At 53.0% G+C, this 23406-nt stretch overlaps 2 protein-coding genes across 5 annotated transcripts in view; both read right to left on the bottom strand.

Moving 5' to 3' along the window:
• Positions 1-23406, bottom strand: part of ARHGEF4 (Rho guanine nucleotide exchange factor 4) — a 210715-nt gene that overhangs the window by 2628 nt on the left and 184681 nt on the right. For 3 of the 4 annotated variants that reach the window (XM_032145983.2, XM_058434274.1, XM_032145990.3), the window contains 8 exons: positions 16363-16502; positions 5567-5746; positions 4412-4588; positions 4164-4343; positions 3133-3365; positions 2650-2779; positions 1012-1143; positions 49-292 (listed from right to left, as the gene is read on the bottom strand). In XM_032145983.2, the coding sequence (XP_032001874.1) occupies positions 49-292; positions 1012-1143; positions 2650-2779; positions 3133-3365; positions 4164-4343; positions 4412-4588; positions 5567-5746; positions 16363-16502 (1416 nt within the window). The remainder of the gene's footprint in view (positions 1-48; positions 293-1011; positions 1144-2649; positions 2780-3132; positions 3366-4163; positions 4344-4411; positions 4589-5566; positions 5747-16362; positions 16503-23406) is intronic. The other variant, XM_032145991.3, reaches the window with a different exon arrangement.
• SMIM39 (small integral membrane protein 39) lies at positions 9259-9600 on the bottom strand. The gene has a single exon (XM_058434275.1). The coding sequence runs from the start codon at positions 9427-9429 to the stop codon at positions 9259-9261; it is 171 nt and encodes a 56-aa protein (XP_058290258.1). The 5' UTR covers positions 9430-9600.

Genomic DNA, 23406 nt, shown 5'->3' with positions numbered 1-23406 from the left:
CGCCGGGTGGGCCCTGGGGGCGGGGCAAGGCCCAGCAGGGTCTCGCACCTGTCTCCTGGTCCAGCTGCACCTGCTCCCTCTCCCTGGCAAAGGCCTTGAGCCACCGCTGCTTCTGCTCGGGCTTCCTGGTGCACAGCAGGTGGCTGTCGCCTGTGGCGCCACAGTGCAGCCGGAAGGCGTTCTTGATGCTCACATGGAGGTCTCTGTCCTTCCCGTCCTCCAGGTCCACCACCTCCAGGCCGTCCATGTCCAGCCGGCCCTTGTAGTACAACACGTCGCGGCGGAGCAGGTCCTGCCAGATGCTGGCCTCAGCCCTGGCTGCTGAACCGCTCCCCTGACCATTTCCTAGCTGCTCCCACCTCCTCTCCCCAGCCACAGGAGGGGCTGCTGGTGATGCCTCCACCTCCCCAGCAGACAGTGAGATCCTGAGGGCAGAGCAGGCCTTCTGCAGCCCACAGACATGCTGAGCCATGAGTGGAGCGGCCTTGCGCCTTTATTGTGCAGGTACTGACTAGCCCGGGGTTGGCCCTGTCTTTGAGGTGGGGAGACTAAGACAGTGGCTCACACCACACGCAGGAAAGAGCACCCATGGACAAGGAGGGCTTCACGGACACGAGGCCACGGGGCCATATTTTGAAAGAGGAGCAGAAGCCAGCAGCGTAGAGGAAGCTGGGAGGTGGCTAGAGCAGGGGACTCCAGAGCTGGAGAGAGGGGATGTGGAGGTTTGCAGGGAGAGAACAGGTAGCTTGAGGAGCAAGCGGCGGCGGCCAGGTCAGGAAAGACCATGCTCTCAACAGCACCCGGCCTGGTCAGACCGTGAAAGCCGCCTGCTGCTCCTGGGCTACCAGGCTCACCTGCAGAGAGTCATCCCATCCCAGCCCCAAGGGTCTGGCCAGGCTCCCCCGGTATGGTCTGGCTGGCACCTGTCTTCTGGGCAGCTGCTCCCAGCCCTCAGGCTCCCCTCCCTCCACTTGCTCAACTTGGGGCAGCAGGGCAGAGCAGCTCTGGTACCTTCTTACAGTAGATGAGCTGGTGGTCAAAGAGAAAGAACATTCTCTGCTGGCTCTTGGCTTGAGGCTGTGTAACTCGAGTCAGCTCCCCCGAGTAGATGAGTTCTGAGCTCCTGACCAAGAGATCTTCTCCCTGGGAAGATCCCAAGGAGAACCATGAGCCTAGCATACCCAACCGTGCGCTCCACTTCCTGCCCCCATCATGGGTGGGGCACCTCCCCCGGCCTTGCCTGCAGCACCCACCTGGCCGGGCCATGGTGGGAGGGGGAGGAAGAGGTGGCACGTCTGGCCTGTGAGTTGGCTGTCCTTGCAAAATAGGAGCCCCCTGTCACCAGTGGCTTCTGGTGGCTCTTGGGCACTGGAAATGTGGCTAATCCATATTAGATGTGATGTCAGTGTAAGATACACATTGATTTTGAAGACTTCATATGAAATAATGTAAAATATTTCATTAATGATATTTTAGTTGATTACAAGTTGAAATGCTATTTTGGAGTTAAATGAAACATTATTAAAATTAAATACACTTGTTTCTTTTTTTTCCCTTTTTAAAGATGGCTACTGAGCAGCATACGATTCCGTATGTGGCTCACGTGTTAGTTTGATTGGACAGTGCTGCCCTAGAGAAGAATTAGGCCTGTCTGGGATTCACCTCTGAGGCCAACCTTTGAGCTCCAAGGAGGCCCTCTTCCCAGCTAAATGCACTGAGTACCTGAAAGTCCGTCATCCGCCCTTGGGCTTCATACTTTTAGACTAAGCCATGCCCTGGTCTCATTCCTCCTTGAAAATGCAAACCCCAGCTGGGAGTGGTTGGCGGTGACCTGTTTGGGATGAGTGACTCTGGAGGGCCCTGCGCCAGGGCTGGGCCTCACAACTGCCCCTATTGCTCAGTCCCGTCTCACAACTGACTGCCCCTATTCCTCAGCCCCGCCCCAGGGCTTCTGATTCACTGTGTCCAGGGTGGGGCCCTGGAATCTCCATTTTCATTATGTTCTGTGGCTGATACTGATTGATTTCCAGGCCATTTCTCTCCCTGACAGCTGGTGCATGGTGGTGGCAGCACCCATGTGGGTAGGGAGCCTTCGGGAACAGATCAGGAGGTGGCAGATTGGCAGATGCAAGTGGGGGTGGGTGGAGGGGGACAGGAACATCGTCATTAGTTCTAAGGCAAGATTGGCAGATGCAAAGGGAAACGTGCAAGTCAGACAAACAGAACCAGGAGGCTCTGATGGGTGGTGACGCATTTTTGGTCATGCTGTGTTGGGCCTGCAGCCTTCTGTTAGGAGTCCCAGCAGTGAACTAAAACAGGGATCTGGCCTGTCCCCTGAAGGCAGAGGGACAGAACACTTCTGAGGAACACACTTCCTCTCTTGAGGGCTTCTCCTGGGCTGGCTGGCTGCTCATGGGAGGAGTTTCACATAGAAAAGAGGCCACCAGGTGCCAAAGCCTGCTACGGAAGGCAGCACCAAAGGTCCAGAGCCCACGCTGGGGACGGGCTTTCACACCATGAGCATCTGTTGCTAGCTCCCAGGAGCACAGCTCCCTGCTTCAGCTCCCTTCTAGATTTTTCAGAGGCAAGCATGATTTTAAAGCAAGGGGCCAAGACCTCCTGGAATTTTCTGCGCCCCCAGGCCCTCACCTCCCAGTCCTCTATGGAGCTCTGCCACTGAGCAATCTTGTCGATGTTCTCAAGTCTCCGCTTCCGCTCATTGATGAGCTGGGCCACGTTCTTCATGGCATGCAAGGCGGCTTCAACATCCTTGAAGTCCCTGGGGCAGAACAGAGATGGAAGGCTGCTGCAGGCTGGAGACAGAGAAAGGCTGAGGATCCCCTGCAGCCCCCATGTGTGGAGCTGCTTTCCTCTGGGGCTGTGCCCTTTGACCACATCCTCACTATCAGATGCACAGCCCTTCTCTTCTCCATAAATGGCAGGCACAGAGCAGAGCTTAATATCCTATTGGCATCCTCTTCCCCCATTGCAAGGAGCTCATCAGGACAGGGCTAGTTTTCTGTGTGTTGCCCCAGGGCCTGCAGCAGTGCCCAGCATACTGCTAATGCTCAAACTGGCTGACTGGAGGCATGCAGAGGCGTGGGCTGCCTCCCTGCCTCAGTGCCCTCCTACCTGTGCTGGGGGTGCGTGTATTTGAGCAGCTCAGCCAGCTGCAGAGGGTACTTGCAGATCTTCTGCACTGGAGTCAGCAGGAAGCCATCCAGGGAGATGTCAATCATCTTCTGCAGCAGCCGGCAGGCCTCGAAAAAGTACACGTACTTGCTGAGCTTGGTGAGCCGGGAGAGCTCCACGCAGGCGTTGGGGTGGTTATTGCAGTACTCCGAGTAGATCTGGAAGTCGGCTTGCTGAGGGGCACAGCTGGAGGTTAGCAGAGCTCTCTGCTGCTCCCACAGGCAATCCAGCTGCATGTCTGGGAAAGGCAAGAGCCTCTACATTTCCTTCAGGAGCTGGGCTGGGGGCTAGCGGAGACCCAGGCTCTGTGTACCTATCTCCCTGGGGCATAAGCTACACGGAGTCACACCCAGGGGTAGGAATGGTGAGAATATGAGCAGCTGTCCCAGCTGTACGTTAGCCTTCTGGGTGAAATCCATGATAACAAGGACGGGATAACAATGCCAAAAGCGGCAGTGGTAGGGGGATTGGCTGGGACAGGTATCCTCTGCTCACCCCCGCTCGACTGCCCAAGAGGGCCAAAACAAGGCCCTTCTCTACCAGGTGAGGCTAGGAGGTGTCCACTTAGTGCCCAGTGAACCTTGGTAAATGCCAGCCGGCATCTGCCGCCTCAGCAAGCTGTAAATTCTCCCTGTGTGAGAAACCCCAGAGCTCACTCTGAACAGCCCCTGCGGCGCTCAGCAGGCCTCTGCCCTCCTATCTGTCAAAGCAAGTCCTTCCTGGGGGACGCCCCAGCCCTCTGCTCCCAGGAGCGTTCCCTGACTTGGTTTCCCCACCCAGAAGCAGAGACCATCCTAAAACTGTCCTGAAGGGTGCGGGCAGCCGGGCTGATCGAGGGCTGAAGCTGGGGCCTAGGCGTTGTGGAAGGTTTTGGGACCAGCCACCCGCTGTCCGCGCTGGCGCCCGCGGCAGCCTTTGTGAACACAGCGCCCAGGTAGGGGCCGGGGACCGCGCTGGGGGCGGGCACTCACATGCTCCAGGAAGCAGGCACCCAGCTCGCTCAGGTGCGGGCGCTCGCGGTTGAACCTCTGCTCCAGGGCCTTCACGAAGGTCTTCTGGCAGCGGTAGATGTCCTCGATGTTCCCGAAGATGGTACGCAGCTGCTCCTCGCTGAACATGTCTGCGCGCTTGCGGCACTGCCGGACGTAGCCCTGCGGGTGGACGTGGTCAGGCCTCCCCCGACCCGGTCCCCCGCCACCGCCCGCCGGCCGGGCCTCACCTCGCAAATGTCGCGCAGGTGCTTGATGTAGTCCCGCTCAGTGCTGAGGATCTCGTTGATGACGTTGGTCCGCATCTGGTCCTTGCTGCTCTGCGCCTCCGCCCCGCCGTCCTCCGCCCCGCTGTCCCCGGCCCGAGGGGCCTCGTCATCCGCGGGCTCGTCCTGATTCACCCTCAGCTGCAGGCCATGCGAGGCCGGTCAGTGCCCCGCATCCCTCGGAGCAACGCCCCGCGCCCTGCGCCGCAGCGGCGGGAACCCGGCCTCGGAGGCCCCGCAGGGTGCACCGGGCGCGGGGCTGAGGGCTGGCGGGCCAGCTCCCCCCACCACGCCACCCACGCAAGTCCTGGACCGAGGAATGGCGGCTCCGACGCCCGCAGCCGCCGTCAGTGTGATCCCAACACCGATTTGGCCTCCTTCCTAGACCCTGCTTGTGCCCTGCACAGAGGCTGGAGCGCTTGCTGCAGTTTCTGAACCAGTGCCTGCTCCTGCCAGCCCCCGCGGGCAGAAGCAGGGGGATAGGTGGCGCGCCAGCTGGCTAACATGCAACTTGGGGAAAGGCTTAGGGTGCGGAGTGGACAGTTTCCCAGGGGGTCTGGAGCATCTGAACACCAGGGCCTGGGACCTCCCCGCCGGACGGCCCTCAGCTTGGAGACCCTGAGCCAGGCCTTTTGGAGACTGCACCTGGATTTCTTCCTTGAAGACCGGAGATCTCCTTAGATGGAATCCAGGTACCCTCTCTGCTATCACCGTCAAGGGCTAATAACTTGACCGTGCCTCAACTTCCTCAGGTGTAAGTCATGGTTCCCACTCCCGGGGCTGTGTGTGAGGTGAGCAGTCCCCTATCAGTGCTCTTCAGGGCTTGGGAAATGTCTAGCGCCTGGAGCTGTGGGGGTATCGCAGAGGGGTGCCTAGTGTCTGCACACACTCATTTCTCAACTGCTCTCCTCTCTGGCGCCCGAGGGCTCACCAGAAGGGGAGCGGGTGCAGGAGCAGTGGCGCTCCAGGAGGAGGAAGGCTGTGACACTGCGCCCCGACACCCACCACCCAGCGCTCTGCACCTCGGATGCCAGAGCTCTTTTGGGCTTGGATTTCTATGCAGAACCAGGTAGCTTTTTATGGGCCCAACTTGGGAGAAGCTGGGGCTTGGAACCATACCCGAACGAAGCTGGCTGGAAACCAGCCCTCGCCGTCGGCGACCCGGCCCCACCACCACTCTCTGTTGGTGGCATCCATCACTTCGATGACGTCCCCAGCTTTGAAGCCCAGCTCCTGGTCGTCCATGGTGACATGGTCCCAGAGTGCTTCAGCGCAGACCACACTGCCATCGCTGATGAGCTGCCGAGAGAGCCACGGGCAGGTGGGTCAGTGAGGGAGGCTGCCTGGGCCTCCATGCCCTCTGTCTCCACTCCCTCAGCAGCCCTGGGAAGAGGGGATCCTGACCCCTTTACAGAGAAGCTGACAAGGCTGCCTCTGACAGGAGCAGGGCTTTTCTGGGGCAGGGGCTGTGTCCTGGGCATGTCTAGATTATCGAGGCTCAGTGATGGAGCCGGAAGTGAACTGACCACAGAATCTGATCCTGTCACTGGACTGCCAACTGCTCCCTGTTAGCATTCCCAACCCAGCATTCCTGGGGGCTGCAAGGCTGCAGGAGGGAGGGGCTGGGTGCTGCAAGGCTGCAAGAGGGAGGGGTTAAGGGCTGCAAGGCTGCAGGAGGGAGGGCCTGGGGGCTGCAAGGCTGCAGGAGGGAGGGGTTAAGGGCTGCAAGGCTGCAGGAGGGAGGGCCTGGGGGCTGCAAAGCTGCAGGAGGGAGGGCCTGGGGGCTGCAAGGCTGCAGGAGGGAGGGCCTGGGGGCTGCAAGGCTGCAGGAGGGAGGGCCTGGGGGCTGGTGCCCTCCTGTGGGCTTCTTGTGGATGAGCATTGCCTGTAAGGTCAGCCACCAACCACAATGCCCCTTCATCCAGGTAGACAGTGCCCCGCCATTGGAGTGATTGGAGCTTGTTTTTCAACACTTGCAGAACCAACCTCATGGCACCCCTGCTCCCACCCCAAGCCCCAGAGATGCCAGCACCAGCTGAGCAATGCCCCTTCTTAGAGCTCTAGGTCCCAAGCCCTGTGATCCTAAGTTTGAGTTAGTCCAACCTCTTCCCTTCATTTCCCAAGTTCCAGGAGAAGTAGCAACGTTTTGCAGCTGCTACCTCTGTGATAGGCACTTTGGGACTGTTCTTGTGCAGTGTTACCCAGTCAACCACATTATACCTAGCCGACCATTCTTCACATGCTTCTCTCTGCTCAAATAACCAGCGTAGTGCCTTGCTCCAGAGTGGTGTGGACTGAGACACTAGACACTCCCCTGCCCCTCCCAGGCAGCTCTTGCATGCCATGGGGCTGACCGCTGCTTTCTCCTAACATGGGATCTGTTTCTGCTCCCTGAATGATGAGGAGTTCTAGGGCCTTAGGAAGCAGGAGAGGAGGAGTGGGCTGGGGCTGCACAGGAGGTGAGGTCCACGCCCCTCCCTGCTAGGACCAGGTGTTGGCACTGGCTGTCACAGCTGTGGGCCTGGCTAGGTGGTGAAGGATGGGAATGTCACAAATAGGCCCTCCTCTGAGCTCCTATCCCAGGAGCCCTCCTTTCACTTCACTGGGTACTCCCTAAGCACTGTGTGAATCCTCACCTCAACATGCAAACCAAGAGTGGGGCCAGTCCTGTGTTCCAGCTAAGAGGCCTCTGCCTGAGTGGGCAGGGTGAGGGCTGGGGCTGGCCACTGCAGCACTGAAGCTCCAGAGCCTGCTAGGGATGGTGCTTTCCTCCAGGAGTCCTGAGCAAGCAAGTTCAGGGAAGGACAAAGCTTCTCTTTCCTGGGAGTAAAACCTGCTCCAATCCTGATGGACGCTCTCCTCAGAGTGATCCATAAGCCCGTGAGCACAGGAACCCTCACAGTGTGGCAGCCACCTGGGGGCTGCAGACCTCCAGAGGCCCCGGCGGGGTCCCATGCACAGAGCCCTGGGTTATTCCTGGGGGCAGCAGGCTTCCACAGGGGGCCACTGCTCTCATTCCCAGCCACAAAGACCTTCTGCAGGTGGTCTCCAGATCATGAGCTGCTGCTGCCACTCAGATGGGATGAGACAGGAGGGCTGGGGTGACCATATGGTAGGAGCCCACCTGCCACGGTGGGGAGCTGGCTCACCCCGCTGAGGCCCTGAAGGATAAGGCTCCAGTGAAAGAAGGAAGCAGACATGGTGGCCTGGGGATGCCAGTGAGAGCGTGAGCTGTAGGTGACATGGCCCTGACCTGGGGTCTGTGACACAGGCTGTGAGGAGGTGACCCGACACACTCAACACGGCTCATTTTCCCACTGCTTCCCTTCTCAGGAGGTTCCTGCCTGATATTAACCAGGTGAGGTGTCACCATCTGTCCCTAGGTTCCCTTAAATGAGCCCTGAGCAAAAGCCTGGTGCCCCCATTCCCCCTTCCTTTATGCTGCCTGTCCCTGCAGGCGGGACTGGGTCCGGCATAGGTAGCCCCCCACATAGCTGCCAGGGAAGGCCACCAGGTGTCGGGCAAGAGGAGGGCTTCACAGAGAGGCCAGCTTCCAGGCACCGTTAGGGACGAGCCCCACACTTGTCCTGCCCAGTCACCTGGAAGACCCTGGGGAAGAGGGGAGGAGGTGTTAATTGCCTTTGTCGCATCGTGGCAGAGGGACACATGCCATGAGCAAGCTCTCCTCCTGTGCCTCCCACCAAGGTAAGGATGTCAGCCCCTTCTGTATAGCCTCCTACTTGGGAGGTACCCTAATTTAGAGTTAGGAGGAACGTGAACTGTTTGTGTTGTCACCAAGACAAAATGTGGCTCTGTGAGGTCAGAGACAGTTTCGTAGGACATCAGAGTCATGCTCCACCTCCGAGGCCGTTGCGCTGGTTGCATTTCTGGGCAGAGGCCCTTTTTGGTGCTCATAGACACAGCTGCACCTGAGCCAAGACACAAGCCAGGCAAGCCCAAGGGGCAAGGAGTCCAGGCTGCCTCTCTGCCTGCAGGGAGCAGAGACTGACTCTTGAGACACAGCAGGGCTGTGAAACTGGCTGTTCTATTGTGGGGGAAGGTCCCAATGGAGGCGCACATTTGAGACTAAAACAGCCCAGGGCAGGGAGCGGGATCCCCTCCTGTGCCTCTGAGATTCTGACAGCCTCCAGAAGGCCAATGCTGCCAGGCTCTGCCTCCAGCTGCTCCCTGTGACCGCCACTGCCCTCCCCACCCTGCCCACCTACCAGACGTGCAGGGTGGGGGCGGCTGTGAACACCCGCAGGCTGTGCAGCAGGGGTGGGGGCTTCAGAGGGCCCACGTGCAAGGGGGGCAGGAAGAGCTCTGCCCGTGGGGAGACTGACACCACGTATTTTAAGGCCTAAAATGGGAAAAACAACTGCAGGTAACATGCGCAGCGGTGCCCGGGCGACTTCCACACACCTGACTCAACCCACACAGATGCAAGCGCGGGTCGCTCACCCAGCGGTCACATGCACTCCGTTTCCAGACAAGCAGCCGGCGAGCCCCAGCTGAATCCGCATCCTCGGTTACACGCAGAGACGCGCCATTTTGGCCTCCCCCCTCGCCCCCACAGCCCCCACTCCCCACAGGGCACAGAGGACAGAAGGACCATGTGACACGTGCCGCCACGCCCCTCAGGCACCCGCTCGGCAACACCCCCGGACCAGGCCCTGGTAGTGAGCCCATGGGGTGGGAGGGACGCCTCCCCTCCGCGACCAGTGCGGAGGCCGCGGGTGGCAATGGCTTGGAGTGCCGTCGCCGGCGCCACTCACCCCGGCGCGGTCCCCCGCGGCGCCCTGCGCGGCCGCTCAGCGGAAGGCCAGCAGGAATATCAGCACGACGTTGATGAGAACCAGGAGCGCCAGCACGGCGGAGACCACCACGCGCTGGGCGCCGGGGGGCAGGTTGCAGAGCAGCAGGGCGCGCAGAGCGTTCCCGGGCGCCGCCGGGCCGCGCCGGGGCTGCGGAGCCCTCGCCATGGCGCCCGGCCTCCCGCTCCGTGCGGCCCCGAGATCCCGCCGCGCAGGGCCGAGCCAGTGGCCCGCAGCGCCCGGGGAGAGGCGGGGCGCCTGCGCTCGCGGGCCTGGGGCTCCTCCCGCGAAGCCGGCGCCGTGCGCGTGGCGCCTCCCAGGCCCCGAGCCCTGGCAACCCTGGCAACCAAGCCGGCTGTGCGGGCGGGGGCGGCGGCGGCGGGCTGGAGAGGCTCAGAGGGGCCGCGGCGGCTCGGGCGTGCGCTGCGCTGCACCCTTGGCACCTTCTTGGAAAGGGTCGGGAATCTCCACGCCGGCACAACAGTCCTGGCCCTGGGCTGGCCAGTGGCACAAATGGCCACGGGGGCGCTGGGGGATGCCCTAGGACCTCATCGTTTCAGAGATACAGAGGCCAAAACGCCTGACACCGGCGCTTTGGGGAGGGATGGGCCAGGGACTCTGATTCCTTCCAAGGGCTGGCCGCAGCCCCCCACTTCACAGATGAGTAAATGTGGCTCTGAAAGGTCAGGGATTCTGCTCAGTCATAAAATCGCGCAGGAATGCAGGGATGGTGGAGGCAGGATTTAAACTCCGGTGGGAGCGATCCACCCCGAGGGGCCCCTCTTCACTGACCGCAGCGTCCGAGCAGCATTGTGTTCCTTTGGAAAAGCCAGGCGTCCAGGGCTTTCTCTGCCTCCACTCGACACAGCCTGCAACCTTAACCCTGTAGGTTTCAAAGCTCTTGTGCAAGAGCTCTCATTCTATCCTTAAGAATGACAGCCCAGGTACAGTCAGTGTGTCCTTGTACTGAGAGATAAGAAGACTGCAGGGGACAGTCTTCTGTCTGTGGACAGAGATTTCTGGGCAACAAGCTCAGTGCTTTGAATCCTGGAGCAAGAAGAGTCCCTGGAGGGCAGGGAGGGGCGCACAGAGGGAATGTGTGCAGAGACTGGGTGTTCCTATGGGATTGACTTTGTATGCTCTGATCTGTCTGTGTGTGGCCAGCTCTTGGCCACCCCTTGCAAGGATAGGTGAGTGTACCCTGAATGTCGCCATCCTGCTGACTATAAAGCAGAGTGGATGCCATGTGTGTGTGCATGTGTGTACACAAGGGGTACCTGTGTATGCATGTGCATGGGTACCCCTGTGTAAGGGGATACCTCTGTGTGTGTATATACGTATGGGTACCTGTGTGTATGTGGGTGGGGTTTCCATGCATGTGCATATGTACACATGTGGGTGCCCGTGTGTGTGTGCAGAGGAGTGTCAGGGATGTGTCCAGAGAGGCTGTGTGCCTCCCTCACATCTGAAGGTTCAGCCTGGGCCCATCTGCCTGGTGTACTGCTCACGCCCAGTTCTTTAGAAAACGCTGGTCTCAAGGTTTGCTCCCCCAAGCTCTCAGGAGAATTGGGGGGATCAGAAGACATCTAAAGTCTCGCTGGTACCTCCGAATCCCAGCACTCCTCTAGTAAGATGGTGATGTGTCTTCTCATGGGGTGTGGCTCCGAACCCCTGATGTGTGGATGCTTCACTGTGCACCTGTGGCCTCTCAACAGCTGGCCACCCAGAAGGGTACATGTCCTCTGGGCCCTGGGCACAGTGGGTCGGTGAGCTGGATGGCCGGCACAGGCACTGAGTGCTGGAGGGTCTACAGCAGCCTGCTTGGCCACTGGGCCAGGCCTGGGCAGGCACGGGTTGGTTCTTCAGCCCCAGCTGGGTGCTGGGCACATCCTCTGCCCCATGCACAGCAGGGCAGCCTGGGGAGGACTGAAGGTGGCTGAAGCACCCCTGACTGAGGACTGAGCAGGGTCCTTCTTCCTGCCTAGGGGTCCCCAGCCTCTATATCCCAGAGAGCTGGATTTATGGCAGGAACGGCAGTGGTAACAGCTTTCCTATGTGAGTTTCATGACCAAAACCTAACAAACAGAAAAGCTTGAAGGTAGACAGGGTGCAGTGGCCCACACCTGTAATCCCAGCACTTTGCGAAGCCAAGGCGGGCGGATCGCTTGAGCTCAGGAGTTTGAAACCAGCCTGGGCAACATAGTGAAACACCATCTCTACAAAAGATACACATATTAGCCAGGAGTGGTGGCATGTGCCTGTAGTCCCAGCTACGATAAAGGCTGAGATGGGAGGATCACTTGAGCCTGGGAGGTGGAAGTTGCAATGAGCCAAGATTACGCTTCTGCACTCCAGCCTGGGTGACAGAATGAGACTCTGTCTCAAAAAAAAGAAAAGAAAAGAAAAGAAAGCTTGAAGGCAAAGGCCTATGCCCTTGAGGGGTTGTACAGACAGCTCCCACCAGGGAGGGGAGTGGCCCAACTAGGCTGGTAGCAGGACTGACGTGCAAGCAGAAGGGAGACATAGGTGTCTAGGGCAGATGAGGGGTGAGCCCCCAGTGCTGTGGCTTTGGGAGGACAAAGGGAAGAGGAAAGCCACTTTGGAGGGGCTGGCCAGCAGTGGCCCCAAGGGACTATGAGCTGCTCCTGCCCCACCTCATGGAGCACCTAAGCCCAGCTTGTTGTCCAGCCTAATGAGGATGAGCACAAGGTATCTGCAGCACTGACAGCCATCAGGCTCCTCCCTGGGGCTGAGGAGGGGGAATAAGGGCCAGGTCAGGCCTGGGGAGGGATGTCCAGCAGCACGGGAACTCAGGGAAGACAAACACCTGAAGCGAGTCAGAGTGACTCCATGAGGGGTGGCCAAGAGCTGGCCTCATGTCCTATAGCATCCTCGGGGTGTCTCACGGAGAATGCCAGGAGAGCAAGGGCAGTGACCCTGCCCTGGGGACATCGGTCCCTAGGCCCGACCTGGCTCTTGTTCCCCCTCCTCGGCCCCACAGAGAAGCCTGATGCCTATCAGTGCCCCAGACACCTCGTGCTCATCCTCACCAGGCTGGAGGATAAGCTGGGTTTCGGCACTCCATGAGGTGGGGCAGAAGCAGCTCACAGGATGCTGCAAGACATGAGCCAGGGGACAGGATGCTGTTCACAGGTGCCAGTGGGCAGTGGGAGACCCTAGACCTCCCCAGCAGGAGCCAGGCCGTCCTCTCCCGTGGTCACATCATGGCTCGCACTGGCAGCACTGCCCACACGGTGGTGGTGGTGGGGAGGGAGCTGGGTGGTCACTCTCACTGACAGGCGCTTCTGGCTTTAGCTTCAGAAAAAGTCCAGGGGGCTTAGGGTGGCCTCAGGCCTAACTGCAGGAGCACAGTGCAGCCCAAGAGGGCCAAGGGGGAGGGCGAGGAACTGGGCAGACAGGCCCAGTCCTGGGCCATGGCCTTGGCGGTAGGCCCTAGAGGGGCCAGTGCTGGAAGAAGAGAGTACACTCCTGGGCACTGAAAACAGCGTCTGCGTTCCTTAATTTGCCTGGCAGGGACTGGACACTCACAAGGGGCAGGGCACAGGTAACTCAAGGAATGCAGAAGGAATGAGACATTGCGCCTGTATGCACGTTCCTCAGGCCCATACAGGACAATGCAGAGGCCCACACAGACACGGCCTGTGGGCAGCTCCCTGCAGGCAGGACCATGGCTTCTGCACAGCTGCATCCTAGGGCCTGGTGCCTCCCTGACGCAAATACTCACTACACACGTTACATGTATGCAACACACACCCACACCCTTTATGTACAGCACGTGCACACACATCTGTGTGCAAGCATAAAACTCACTCCTCATGTACCTGGAATGCAAACTGCCTCGCTGCTCTGCCCCCAGTGGGCCGCTCTCCAGGCCAGAGGGTTTGCATCCATTCTGCTTAGGAAATTGCAAGGTGGTTTCCCCTTCTGAGGGAGACATCTGGCTAAATTGTGACCCTTTCTTGTTCATGTTGATGTCAAACATCTTAGATATTCCTTGGCCAAAGCATCTTAGAATGAACAACCTGTCAAGGAACTGACAGCTCAAAAAGATAAGAAAGGGTCACAATTTAGCCCCTATATATTCTTAGAAAATAGAAGTGAATGTGTGATTTTAGGGCAAGCCAAATATTATTTAGTAAGGACTTTTCTCTGACTCCTGTTGCTTTGCTCATCTCTAGATATTAAAGTCACGCTAACCCCCAGCAAAGCTTCTGACTGAGCCCGTGGGAGTGCTGCCTTGAAGGCCCAGGAACTGGCCTGTCACGGGACAATCACTTCTTATCTTTTCAGTTTCTGATGAGTGAGTCCACTTAATGCTTCTGGCGGCTCCTAACAGATAGGAACCACCTTTCCTGAGTCTGCAGTGCAAGCTAGGCACAGCGAGGGCTCCGGTGTCACATCCACCCACAAAACACAGAGATGGCCTTGCTGCAGCGCAGTGCTGGACCCAGTGAGGCCTCCAAGCCCAGGCCTGCTCTTCTGACTGCCTCTCTCAGGATAGCCTTTCTACATGAGGATCTGGAAGCACTGGTAGCCTTCATGAGGTGCGTGGATGCCATCTGGGACAGGAACCAGCCTCCCCAGCACCAGCCCACGGCATCGCTGGAGACGGGCTCCCTCTGCCTGACTTCCTGCTCTCCTCTGTGATGTGCCTGTCCTTCTCCCTGGGGACACGCGCCCTAAACATTAAGGCATACCAGCAACACTCCATCTTCTCAGCAACCTCCAATGCCAGGAGAGAGCTCTGAACGAAACAGGACCAAACAGGCACTTACACAGTCCAAATCTAAATCGCCTGCCTTTCCCTCAGAAAGATGACAGAGCCTTGTTTTTTGGGTTATTTTTTCAGAGAAGTCCTGGCTCTTGGCCTTTCTCAGCCAAAGCATCTTAGAATGAACAACTTGTCAAGGAACTCAGAGCCCCAAAAAACACCTCCTCACCAGCAGCAAGATGTGACAATCCATAATTTTACCCTCAGGTAGGAGACACACAACTATGAAATGCAGACACAAGATCAACGCAGCCATAAGGCCAGCCATGGAACCCCCACCTCTCCGGAGTCCTGAGGGCTTTGGTTGGGATGATCATCCTCGTGGTTGGAGAGGTACTGAGAGCCCACCCTGCCAGGTGTGTGCAGTCAGTTGCCATCAGCCCTGCACAGCCTCACGCCATCCGGTGTCACAGCCATGTGAACCAGCTCAAACGGTCACTGCTCAGTGCTCCGTGCCCCAAATCTGACAGGCCCCCTCGGGGTCCCCCTGTTGGACCGAGCCCCAAGATGGAGGAGGCAGCCTGAGTCTTCCAGAAAAAGCACAACTGGCCAAGCGTGGTGGCTTATGCCTGTAATCCCAGCACTTTGGGAGGCCGAGGCGGGCAGATCACCTGAGCTCAAGAGTTCGAGACCAGCCTGGCGAACATGGAGAAACCCTGTCTCTACTAAAAGTATAAAAATTAGCCAGGTGTGGTACACCTTTAATCCCAGCTACTTGGGAGGCTGAGCAGGAGAATCGCTTGAGCCTGGAAGGCTGAGGTTGCTGTGAGCCGAGACCCTGTGCCACTGCACTCCAGCCTGGGCGACAAGAGTGAGACTCCATCTCAAAAAAAAAAAAAGGAAAAGCACAACCATTCCTTGTGAATTCTGCTTCAGGTGACATGATTTCAGAACACCTTCCATCCCAAATAGCTTACGAGAGGCACTTAAAGAGAAAGGTTTTCTTTGTTGGGAAAGCTTATTTACATGTTTATTCTTTTATGCACCATGGATTTTGAGTAGCGCATTATTTAACGACTGTTTTATTTTTATTTTTGAGATGGAGTTTTGCTCTGTAGCCCAGGCTGGAGTGCAGTGGCACGATCTTGGCTCACTGCAACCTCTGCCTCCCGGGTTTAAGCGATTCTCCTGCCTCAGCCTCTCGAGTCTGGTATTACAGGTGCCCGCCACCACGCCTGGCTAATTTTTGTATTTTTAGTAGAGATGGGGTTTCAATGTTGGCCAGGCTGGTCTCGAACTCCTGATCTCAGCTGATCCACCTGTCTCAGCCTCCCAAAGTGCTGAGATTATGGGCGTGAGCCACCATGCCCGCCCTTAATGACTGTTTTAAATCATCATCCGGAGCTGGGCCTCTAGGAGGAGTTCACGGGCCTTTGATTCCACTCCTCTGTCCAGTGGGTAAGGAGGATGCCACCCTCCTCACTGGCTTCTGAGAAGCCCCCCAGCTCATTCATTCATAGAAAAGTCTAACTCTTCCAAAATTGATCTCTTCTTAAGGAAAAACCTGAGTGCTATAAGATCCTGGGTTGTCAGAGTCCAGTTTTAATGAAGCAGAAACACAGCAGTACCTCCTGACCGGAGAACATGGCATTTGCTATGGGCATGTGCTTGTGCTGGTCAACTGGTTACACTTCCATGACGTTCAACAACACCCTCCAGTTAAGTAAAAGAGGCTGAGAAAGTAGGAGGGTGAGTGAGAAAGAGAAGGGCATTAAAGCATCATGATTCCTCTCTCATTGGGAATGCAAAGGGAGAACTCAGATGGGAACCAGTTTTGCCTGGATGAGGATTCTCACGGATTTCTTCTGCTTCAGTAGGAATAGCAAAAACGCAGCAACTTGCACGCAGTTGTCATAGCAACAGCAATACTTCTGAACTCCTGTTGTCAGGAGAGAAAATGGTTTTTCCCTCCCCTTGTTCCCAGCCTGCCCAGATGGCTGGTTGGAGGGTCAGGGGCTGGAGTGACTGGAGAAGCCCTGGCCTCCCTTCTACTAAGTAGGACGCCTCCAGCTGGGATGGCTCTTGACAGCTGCTCACTAGGACAGCCCCATAAGGCGGACCAGCACGCTGGCATTGCATCTGCTCTGTGGGCCCCAGGAGGGCACAGGGAGTCCTGTGTTGGACAAACCGTGCTCTTGACACCACATCCCAAAGTGAGGATTGCAGGCTGAAACTGCGCTGTGTATGGCCAGCACTACCAGCATCCGCATGGAACATGGACTGTGGGCATCTGGCCTGCATTAGGGTGCTGGAATCTAGCCTGTAGCCCCAGCCTGTCCCTCCCTCTGCCCGCGCAGCCCTGACCCTACCTCATTGATAGCCAGCTGCTCCCCACCCCCTCCAGGGTGGCTGTAGTGGTGGCTGGAGCTGTGCAGGTCATCATACAGGTCCTCCTCGCTCCCCACTTCGTCAGCACGGACAGCTGTGTCCAGAGCTCCATCAGGCATGGCTGGAAGGAGAGACAGCAGCTGGGCAAAGGGGGCTGGGCTAGGAAGGGCTGAGGGGAGAACATGTGGAGAAGGAGCCCAGTGGGTTCAGGACAAATGCTTCTTCTGCAGGGGGAGGGTGCAGGTTGCAGGGCTAGGTTCTCAAACCATCCTTGCTGCAAACATGTGGCCTGGGTGACAGAATGCACCATCTCACTCACACCAACACCATTAGTCACCCATCACCCAGTCTACAGCAACTTGGCTGACAAGGAAACATAAGTATTCACCATCACACAGCTCGAGAGCCCCTTAGGTTGTATTCAGTGACAAACCATTTTCCATTGTGTTGGCTACAGTATAGGCCCTTAGGAAAAATGTTAACATTTTGTTATGCAATATATATGTGTGTATTCAAAAAAAACATAGTTACATACATGCAAATATGGTTTGAAATTTAATACAATGAACAGTCCTGATACCCATCACTCTACTTAAGAAAAACACCAGAAACTTGACCTTCCATATCTTGTATACTCCATTCCAGTCCCATTCCCATCTCCCTCCTGTAGAGATATTCAAGAGTTAGAACTTTTAATAAAATCATTCCCATGCCTTTGTCTTAGCATTTAGTTCTGTCAGTTATGTTAAGTTTTGACCTTGTCTAAAGGGAGCCAGCAAATCCACTCTTCTCTGGCTGGCTCTTTTTACTCAACTGTGTGTGTAGCTGTGATTGTTTCATTTTCACTGCCACACAGTCTTGTGTTGTACGAGCCTTTCACATTTTGTGTGTTGGCTGTACTGCTGGAGCAGGGTGGGTCATTCCCTGTGCTGCTGTGGTGGTGCTGCTGGATGGTGTCTGCACGCCTCCTGGGCGTGCGTTGGAGGGTTTCTCTAGGACACTGTTTCTCAACCCTGCTTTCATGACGGCCCCACTAAGGAGCACGTTGTTTTCCTAATCCCTCCCTGCCCCTATGAAATCAATACCACAAATGTATTATGTATTGCTTACGCAGTGTGGCATTCTGGAGAGCCACAAACCATCATAATAGCTAAGATATTTGCCCAGTTGGGCAAAATCATCACCCCTGGTGTGAATTCACACTGCTGAGTGTAGACGCCTGGGTGTGTGTGGCCCTGCTGGGTCCTAGGCACACCAAATACTCTCCCAGAACCTGAAAGCAGCGCAAGAATGTTCCATCCCTCCACATCCCAGCCAGCTGTTGCAATTGGCATTACGAGACATTTAAATTCTTGAGTCTAATGGGAATGAAATGGTATCTTACTGTGATTTTAATTGACATTTTAGATTACTAATGAGTTGACCTTTTATCTATGAGCCATTTATATTTTCCTTTAATGTGAAGTGTTTATGAGTTTTACCCATTTGTCTATTGAATTGCTTATCTTTAACATATCATTGACATAAAAATATGTATGTATTCATGTATGTATGTATATACACACATGCCTTCCCTCACTTCTAGATACCTCCGTCACTCAGATGTGCCACAACTATCTCCTCCCAGTTTGTGTCTTGTTACTATTTTTAAGGTGCCTTTTGATGAACAGAAGTCCTTAATTTTAATATAGACAAATTTGTCAATCTAGACCTATTTAGTGTATGTTTTCTGTGTCTAGGAAATTCTTTCCAACCTCAGTCATATTCTTCTCTGTTGTCCTTTAATGTCTTATAACTTTTCTTTTGATATGTATGCTGTTAATCCACCTGGAAATGATTTTTGTGATATAGAGTGAGGTTGGAAACCAATTTCTTTCTTCTGTAAGGATAATCAGTGGTCTTGGCACCATTCATGGAATGGGCAGTCCTTTCCCATGGACCTACAATGTCTGCTCTGTCCTTGAGTTGAGATTCTAGATAGCTGGGTCTGCATCTGGACTCTCTTCTTGCAGGAGGCACAATAATGGTCTCCAAAAGATGAAAAGATGGCATCTCCAGAGCCTGTGAATATGTTATGTTATGTGAGGAATTAAAGAGGAATTAAGGTTGCAGATGAAACTAGGGCTGCTAATCAGCTGACCTCAAAATAGGAAGATTATCTTGGATTATCCACATGGGCCCAACATAGGTGAAAATATGAACTTTGAAGACTCATTTCAGACATTTCCTCCTCTGTGACAGTCCCATCCATGACTCTTATCTTACTCTCAGGGAGCTTGAACAGACAACTCTCACAGAAGGAAACACATCCCTGTACACTGTGTTGGTCTGACTTCCCCCAGCTAGATAGACTCTGAGCTTCTTGAAAGCAGGAGCCATGACTGATTCGTTAATGTCGACGTTTAGGAAATGTTAAGTAAGTAAATGAGTAAACAGGTGGATGACAGAAACACATAAATGGTGATGAAACAGACAAAGAGACCAATGGAAGGAAGAACACTTGAACAGATGGAAGCTGGGAGGATGACTGGGGTGGCAAATGGCAAGTTCCTTAAAAGTGGAGCCCAAAGGCCTGGCAGAGCCAACATCAGGAACACAGTTAAAGCTCCACATGTGTCCCCAGAACTGACCTGGGAAACCCTCAGGGATATGGTTTGGATTTGTGTCCCCGCCCAAATCTCATGTTGAATTAAAGCCGTGGTCTGATGGAAGATGACTGGATCATGGGGGCGGATTTCCCCCTTGCTGTTCTCGTGGTAGTGAATGAGTTCTCATGAGATCTGATCGTTTAAAAGTATGCGGCACTTCCCCCTTTGCTCACTCTCTCTCCTGCTGCCATGTGGAGAAGGTACTTGCTTCCCCTTCACCTTCCGCTGTGAATGAAGTTTCCTGAGGCCTCCCTGTCATGCGTCCTGTGAAGCCTGTGGAACTGTGAGCCAATTAAAACTCTTTCCTTCATAAGTTACCCAGTCTCAGGTATTTTTTCTAGGACTGTGAGAATGGACTAATACACTCTGTCTCCAACCTGGAGGCAGTGGTCAGAGCCCAGCTTGCAAGCAGGAGCCAAGGGCCTTCTCCTAACCCTGTACACAGCTACAAGTCCCTAGGAACACTCATGATTTTTATTTCATTTATGTTTAAAAACTTTTATTATGGAAAGTTTCAAAAGTACACAAAAGGAGAGAAAATAGTATAAGGAACCTTGTATATTCATTGTCCAGCCTCAACAATTCTCAACATGTGGCCACTTTTGTTTCATCATCTAATTCCCCTCCCCACTGGATGGTTTTTAGGGCAAATCTAAGGTACAATATAATTTCATCTGTCAACACCATGGTGTATGTTTCTGAAACATAAGGATCCCGTCTCTCTTTCTTTAAAAAACGTAACCACGATACACATCTAAAACAAACTGCAATCCATCAAAAGTTGTCAAATTGCCATACCTTCTCCCCTAGGGCCTTAAAATACGTTTTTATTGGCGGGTGCAGTGGCTCATGCCTGCAATCCCAGCACTTTGGGAGGCTGAGGCAGGCAGATCACGAGGTCAGGCGATCAAGACCAGCCTGGCCAGCATGGTGAAACCCTGTCTCTACTAAAAATACAGAAAATTAGGCGGGCATGGTGGCACACACCTATAGTCCTAGCTACTCAGGAGGCTGAGGCAGGAGAATTGCTTGAACCCAGCAGGCGGAGGTTGCAGTGAGCTGAGATCGCTCCACTGCACTCCAGCCTGGGCGACAGAGCGAGATTCTGTCTCAAAACACCCCCCACCCAAAAAACAAAACAAAACGAAACAAAATATGTTTTATTGTGAAATGACTGTAGAGTCACAGGGTATACCACTATAGTACAGACGGCACTGTGCACTCTCCACCCAGTTTCCGTCAATGGTTTAGCTTTCATAAGTCCAGTATGATCTCACAGCCAAGACCCTGACTTTCGTACAATGTGTGTGCATAGGCGTATGGCACTGTATCACCAGTGCGGATCTGCACAGCCACCAGAGCAACCTGTATGTAGGCTTTTAACCATTCACCTGTTTAAGGATATGTGGATTGTTTCCAACTATTCCTATTATGAATACAGCTGCTATGATAATTCACGAGCAGGGGTTTGTATGAACGTAAGTTTTCATTTCTCTGAGATAAATGCCCAGGAGTGTAATTACTGGGTCAGATGGTAGTTGACTACTTAGTTTTTAAGAAACTGCCGAACTATTTTCCAGAATGGCTGTGCTATTTTACATTCCTGTTACTCTCAATGTCTCAGAGTTCAGTTTCTCTGAATCTTCAGCAGCATTTGGTATTGTCACTACTTTATATTTAGGTATTCTGATAGGTGTGTAGTGATATCTCATCATGGTGTCAATTTTCATTTCCTGAAAGGCTGGCGATGTTGAACATCTTTTCATGTGCTTACTTGCCATATATCCTCTTTGGTGATAAATCTCTTTATGTCTTTTGCCTACTTTTTTTTTTAAGATGGGGTCTTGCTTTGTTGCCTAGGCTGGAGTGCAGGGGCACGATCATGGCTCACTGCAGCCTCAAACTCCTGAGCTCAAGGGATCCTCTCACCTCAACCTCCTGAGTGGCTGGTACTACAGGCTCACACCACCACACTTGCCTAATTTTCTGAAAAAACTTTTGTAGAGACAGTGTCTCGCTGTGTTGCCCAGGCTAGTCATGAGCTCCTGGCCTCAAGTGATCCTCCTGCCTCAGCCTTCCAAAGTGCTGAGATTACAAGTGTAAGCCACCATGCCTTGCCCTCTTTTGCCTATTTAACAGTTGGTGTTTTAATGTTGAACTTTGAATTTTTTTTTTTTTTTGAGACAGGGTTTCACCATGTTGCCCAGGCTGGTCTTGAACTCCTGGGCTCAAGTGATCCTCCCACCTCAGTTCCCAAGTAGCTGGGATCACAGGTTTGTGCTACCACATCTGGCTCAGAGAGTTCTTTATATATTTGAGTTATTTGTCAGATATGAGGTTTGCGAGTATTTTCTCTCAGTCTGTAGCTTATCTTTTCATTGCCTTAAAAAGGGTTTTCACAGTACCAAAGTTTGAAATTGTTATAATGTTCAATTTCTCAAATTTTCCTTTTATGAATCATGCTTTTGGTGTCATGTCTAAGAACTCTTTGCCAAACCCTAGTTCTCAAGGATTTTCTCTTATGTTTTCTTGTAAAAGTTTTACATGGAAATCTACAATTCATTTTGTGTGTGGGGTTTTTTTTTTTTGTATAATGTGTGAAGTTTAGGTCAAGGTTCATTTTCATCACCTATGGATGGTCTAATGGTATTATTTCTGGCATCATTTGTGAAAAGAATATCATTTCTCCACTGAATTGCTTTTGTACCTTTGTAAAAAATCAAAAGTTTTGATGAGCAAAGTAAGGACATGACTACCTATTTTACAGAAATAAAAATGATTATAAGAGAATACCATGAACTGTTGTACACTAGCAAATTAAATAAACTAGATGAAATGGAAAATTTCTAGAAACACATAATCTACCAAAACCAACTCAAGAAGAAACAGGAAATCAGAATAGATCTATAATTGGTAGGGAAATCGATGAGTAATAAAAAAATCTTCCAATAAAGAAAAGTCCAGGGCCAGATGGCTTCTACCATCTGGTAGTGAATTCTACCAAATATTTAAAGTATAATCAACACCAATTCTTCTCAAATTCTTCCAAAAATATTGAAGAGGAAGGAATACTTCCCAACTCATTCTATAACATCAGTATTGCTTTGATAATAAACCCAGACAAAGAAACTACAAGAAAACTACAGACTAATATCCCTTATGAATATAGATGCAAAAATCCTCAACAAAATACTAGGAAATGGAATTCAGCAGCATATTGAAAGGATTATATACCAGGACCAAATGGAATTTATTTCTGGAATGCAAGGATGGGTTAACATAGGAGAGCAAATCAATATAATACACTAAATTAACAGAATGAAGGAAAAATACATGATTATCTCAATCTATGCAGAAAAAGCATTGACCAAATTTTTACAATAAAACATTCAATAAACTAGAAATAGAAGGAAAAGTCCTCAGTGTGATAAAGGCCACATATGAAAATCTCACAGCTAACATCATACTCAGTGATGGAAGATGGAAAGCTGTATCACTAAGATGAGGAATGAGACAAGGATGCCTGCTTTCTCCACTTCTATTCAACATAGTACTGTAAGTCCTGGTGAGAGCAGTCAAGAAAAAGAAATAAAGAAGCTCTTTAGTTTAATTAGATCACATTTGTCAATTTTGGCTTTTGTTGCCATTGCTTTTGGTGTTTTAGATATGAAGTCCTTATCCATGCCTATGTCCTGAATGGTATTGCCTAGGTTTTCTTCTAGGGTTTTTATGCTTTTAAGTCTAACATTTAAGTCTTTAATCCATTTTGAATTAATTTTTGTATAAGGTGTAAGGAAGGGATCAAGTTTCAGCTTTCTACATATTGCTAGCCAGTTTTCCCAGCACCATTTATTAAGTAGGGAATCCTTTCCCCATTTCTTGTTTTTGTCAGGTTTGTCAAAGATCAAATAGTTGTAGATATGTGGCATTATTTCTGAGGGCTCTGTTCTGTTCCATTGGTCTATATCTCTGTTTTGGCACCAGTACCACGCTGTTTTGGTTACTGTAGCCTTGTAGTATAGTCTGAAGTCAGGTAGCGTGATGCCTCCAGCTTTGCTCTTTTGGCTTAGGATTCTGCACAGCAAAAGAAACTACCATCAGAATGAACAGGCAACCTACAGAATGGGAGAGCATTTTTGCAATCTACTCATCTGGCAAAGGGCTAATATCCAGAATCTACAATGAACTCAACCAAATTTACAAGAAAAAAACAAACAACCCCATCAAAAAGTGGGCAAAGGATATGAACAGACACTTCACAAAAGAAGACATTTATGCAGCCAAAAGACACATGAAGAAATGCTCATCATCACTGGCCATCAGAGAAATGCAAATCAAAACCACAATGAGATACCATCTCACACCAGTTAGAATGGC

This window comes from Hylobates moloch, unplaced genomic scaffold (genome assembly GCF_009828535.3).
Source record: "Hylobates moloch isolate HMO894 unplaced genomic scaffold, HMol_V3 SCAFFOLD_24, whole genome shotgun sequence".
NCBI lineage: Eukaryota > Metazoa > Chordata > Mammalia > Primates > Hylobatidae > Hylobates > Hylobates moloch.
Note: the sequence above shows the minus strand (reverse complement) of the source record. Positions and strands in the feature narration are given on the sequence as shown.

What these genes read in the sequence shown, in the direction of transcription:
- SMIM39 (XM_058434275.1), bottom strand. Translation starts at nt 9,429, where the DNA reads ATGGCGAGGGCTCCGCAGCCCCGGCGCGGCCCGGCGGCGCCCGGGAAC.